The following is a 3,504-nucleotide window of genomic DNA, read 5'->3' on the forward strand; positions in this document are numbered from 1 at the left end:
TCTGTGAGCACTCCACCTTCCTGCCCTCCTTCCACCTTCCCCCACCCAGGAACCCCTCCTCCCTGCCTCCCCCATGCCCCCGCCTATCTCTCTGCTGCCTGGAGGTCTGCGCAGCTGCCGAGTGGTGGAGCACTGGTGGCCCACCAGCACTGAGGGCTACAAATGTGATTTACAGCATGTTTGCAACAGTGCGCACCAGTGCTGAGCTGGAGTGCTCTGCATAGGATCGGGCCCTTAATTTGGCTGTTTACACCACAGGTACATGCCTCATCTAGTAATGGGAGATCTCAGCCTTCCATCTTGGAATACCCACCCCTAATGTTCTGACTTCAGGAAATAGCTCAAGAAGTTCTAAGCCAAAGTGAGCCAGACTGAAAACTGTCTCACCCTCACTCAGAAACATGATTCATTGGGTATCTTCCAGAGCTGCATAAGAGCATCTTTCCATCTTCTCTCTCTCTCACAAAACTCTGCCTTACTGACCATAAAACTCCACATTCCCTCTCTGTTTACTCCTGTCTCCTGACCTATGCACTCTTGGTTTGCCAGGACACTTCGCTCTGGTGTTACAGTAAAGTGTTTGCACAAGACTGAGTAAGCAAACTGAGCTTATCTATTCAATTTCAAAAAGTCTATTTTTCTCTCTTTCAATCTAGCTTCTCTCTGTCCTGAAAAACATCCATTTTAACAATGGAGCTGAACAGGAATTCTGTTTTGAGAAGAGGCATTCATCAATTGAGTTTGATATCAAGAATCACTTCTGTTCAGTCAATGGATCTCACCATGTTATGCAGAGGGTTGGGAAGTTTATTCCAAGCAAAGTGCTCACCATAAGAGATGATTTAATTGTATGGAATAAGGCATTACAGCAGGTATGGAAAACAGGAAGTTATCTGAACATAACTTGTGAAAATGTCACCCTATCCTTGAAGGCTTCTGCTTAACTCCCTTGTCTCATAGTACATTCATGAAAAATCACATACTGCAAGGAGTCTGATCCTGCATCAACTTCCCACCTTCTCTTGTCTCCCTTGCACCTCTTTTCAATTGGGCCACTTCACAGTGGTGACTGGTCATTTCACACTATGTGGATTGCCATGCCCATGAACAATGTTGTGTGATCAACATCATCACCAACAGTTGCTTCAACAGTTGTACTATGCATACCATAGTCACTGCCTCCTGCCTGAAGTTTTCATGTAGCACAGAAGTTTGAGAAAGAAAATAGTAAGAGAAAAAATCATTTTAGGAAGGAGGTCAAGGCTACCTCTCCCAAGTCTTACAGCCTTTGAGACACACCTTGAAATTCAAAACTGGGATATCTTTGGAAATGTATGCAATCTCTGGGTATAAGAGGTAACTGATCTCTGAATGTTTGCTATAAGGCATGGGTGTCCCAACTTTTTCGCAGGATGGCCACATCATCTCTCTGACACTGTGTTGAACCTTGGGTGCAGAGCTTCATATTAGTTTTTTTATTTTTCGCTATTTTCTCACTGACAGTGAGTCGCCACAGTGGAGAGGCCACTGGAGAGGGGAGGGAAATATTTACTGAAGGGTCCCAATCACCACATATTCCGCTATAGGACTCCACAGATATGGGCTGATGACACAAGATGTCAACAGCTGTGATGGCCTGCCAGCAGATCTGTTGCAATTCCCTGCACCATCAAGTCAGTGGGGTGGAGGCAGGAGGGAGGTTTGAAAGGGGAGGAACAGAGAGGAGATGGCATCAGAAGAGGGGCAGTACAAAGGTTAGAAGGTGATGGTATCAACTACTCCACTGCTGCCAACGTTCCATCCTCCTCTAAAGTCTTTATCCACCTTTGATTTGACTTACACCAGTGAAATTGCTGATGCATGCCCAAATAGATCCATTCTGGTGGTGGAGGCTTACCCCTGGCTAAAGGGAAAAAAAATATTCCCTAACTGGTGGAGACTTCCAAGACTGCCCCCTATGCAAGATCAGTACATTTCCCTGTTGCCCAGCTGCATTGGCAATGGGGGAAGGATTGGGGAATTAGATTTATAATTTCACATATTCTACTGAGTGCTACCATTTTTTTTTCATTGTTAGACACCTCCTCCTTCCAGATGTGTTGAGAGCTGTCCTCTTGGACACTGGAAGAGAGCGGGAGAGGGGCAACCAATTTGCTGCTATGGATGTATATCATGCCCAGAAGCTATGATTTCTAATCAGACAGGTAAGTGAATGCTTACAATTGCCAGGGGATATTTTCAAATATGCACTCATTGTGACATTTTTTCAAGAATATCAGAACATTTGCCTGTTTCAGATGCTGCATACTGTGATCCATGCCCAGAAGAACAGTATCCAAACAAGAATCAAGATGAGTGTATCCCCAAAGTGGCATCTTTCCTTTCCTACCAAGAGCCCATGGGAATGGCTTTGGTTTGCATTGCTGTTTCCTGTGCTGTAATCACAGGACTGGTGATGCAAACATTTCTCAAGAACTGGAATACTCCCATTGTGAAAGCCAACAACCGGAACCTCACCTGTGTTCTTCTGGGCTCCATCCTGCTTTGTTATCTTTCTTCCTTGCTATTCATTGGGAAACCCAGAAGGATGACCTGCCTTCTGCAACAACCAGTCTTTGCCATCATTTTCTCAGTGGCAGTCTCTTGTGTCTTGGCAAAAACAATCATGGTGGTCCTTGTGTTCTTGGCCTCCAAGCCAGGAAGCAGGATGAGGAAATTTCTAGGCCAGAAAGTGGCCAACTCCATTGTTCTGTCCTGCTCCTTCATTCAGTTGGGTATCTGCACGGCATGGCTCTCATCCTCTCCCCAATTCCCAGATGTTGACATGCACTCAGAGATTGGGCAAATCATGCTGGGGTGTAGTGAAGGGTCCTCCATTATGTTCCACTGTGTCTTGGGCTACATGGGTTTTCTGGCCACCATCTGCTTCACTGTTGCTTTCCTAGCCAGAAAATTACCAGATGCTTTCAACGAAGCCAAGTTCATCAGCTTCAGCATGCTGGTCTTTTGCAGTGTTTGGATCTTCTTTTTTCCTGCTTATTTGAGCATGAAGGGCAAAATGGTGGTGATAGTGGAAGCGTTTGCCATCTTGGCCTCCAACACTGCGCTACTGGCTTACATATTTTCCCCTAAATGCTATACTATTATTCTAAGATCTGATCTCAACACCAAAGCATTATTACGAGGAAAAAAGCAGTTTGTAAACTGAATCATAAACATTGGTTTCTGTTGCTTTTCTGAAACATTGTCCTCTGGGATTGATGTATGATTTTCCCAGTGAAATTAAACTAGACTAATTCCTTCTTCTTTGGGGGTTTTCAAATGGATGAATATTGTCATCTGTGATGCTTGGGATGATAGGTGATCTATCCTAGAACTGTGGAGTAGCACCGGATGCAAAAATGCAAAGTATTACAAAACTGTAATTCTAAGCATTAGTCAAATGTTACAACCAAAATTGAATGAAGTCGTGGAACCCATTCCGGTGTGGATGAAAAAAAGGAA

The 3,504-nt window shown here is 44.4% G+C and overlaps 1 protein-coding gene across 1 annotated transcript; it reads left to right on the forward strand.

Annotated features, from left to right (window-relative positions):
- The first annotated feature begins 2,185 nt into the window (after positions 1–2,185).
- Positions 2,186–3,208, forward strand: LOC136652747 (vomeronasal type-2 receptor 26-like). The gene is made up of 2 exons (XM_066629670.1): positions 2,186–2,204; positions 2,298–3,208. Exons 1-2 carry the CDS (start codon positions 2,186–2,188, stop codon positions 3,206–3,208), a joined length of 930 nt encoding a protein of 309 aa, XP_066485767.1.
- The last annotated feature ends 296 nt before the right edge of the window (positions 3,209–3,504 follow it).

This window comes from Tiliqua scincoides, chromosome 5 (genome assembly GCF_035046505.1).
Source record: "Tiliqua scincoides isolate rTilSci1 chromosome 5, rTilSci1.hap2, whole genome shotgun sequence".
In the NCBI taxonomy this organism is placed as follows: domain Eukaryota; kingdom Metazoa; phylum Chordata; class Lepidosauria; order Squamata; family Scincidae; genus Tiliqua; species Tiliqua scincoides.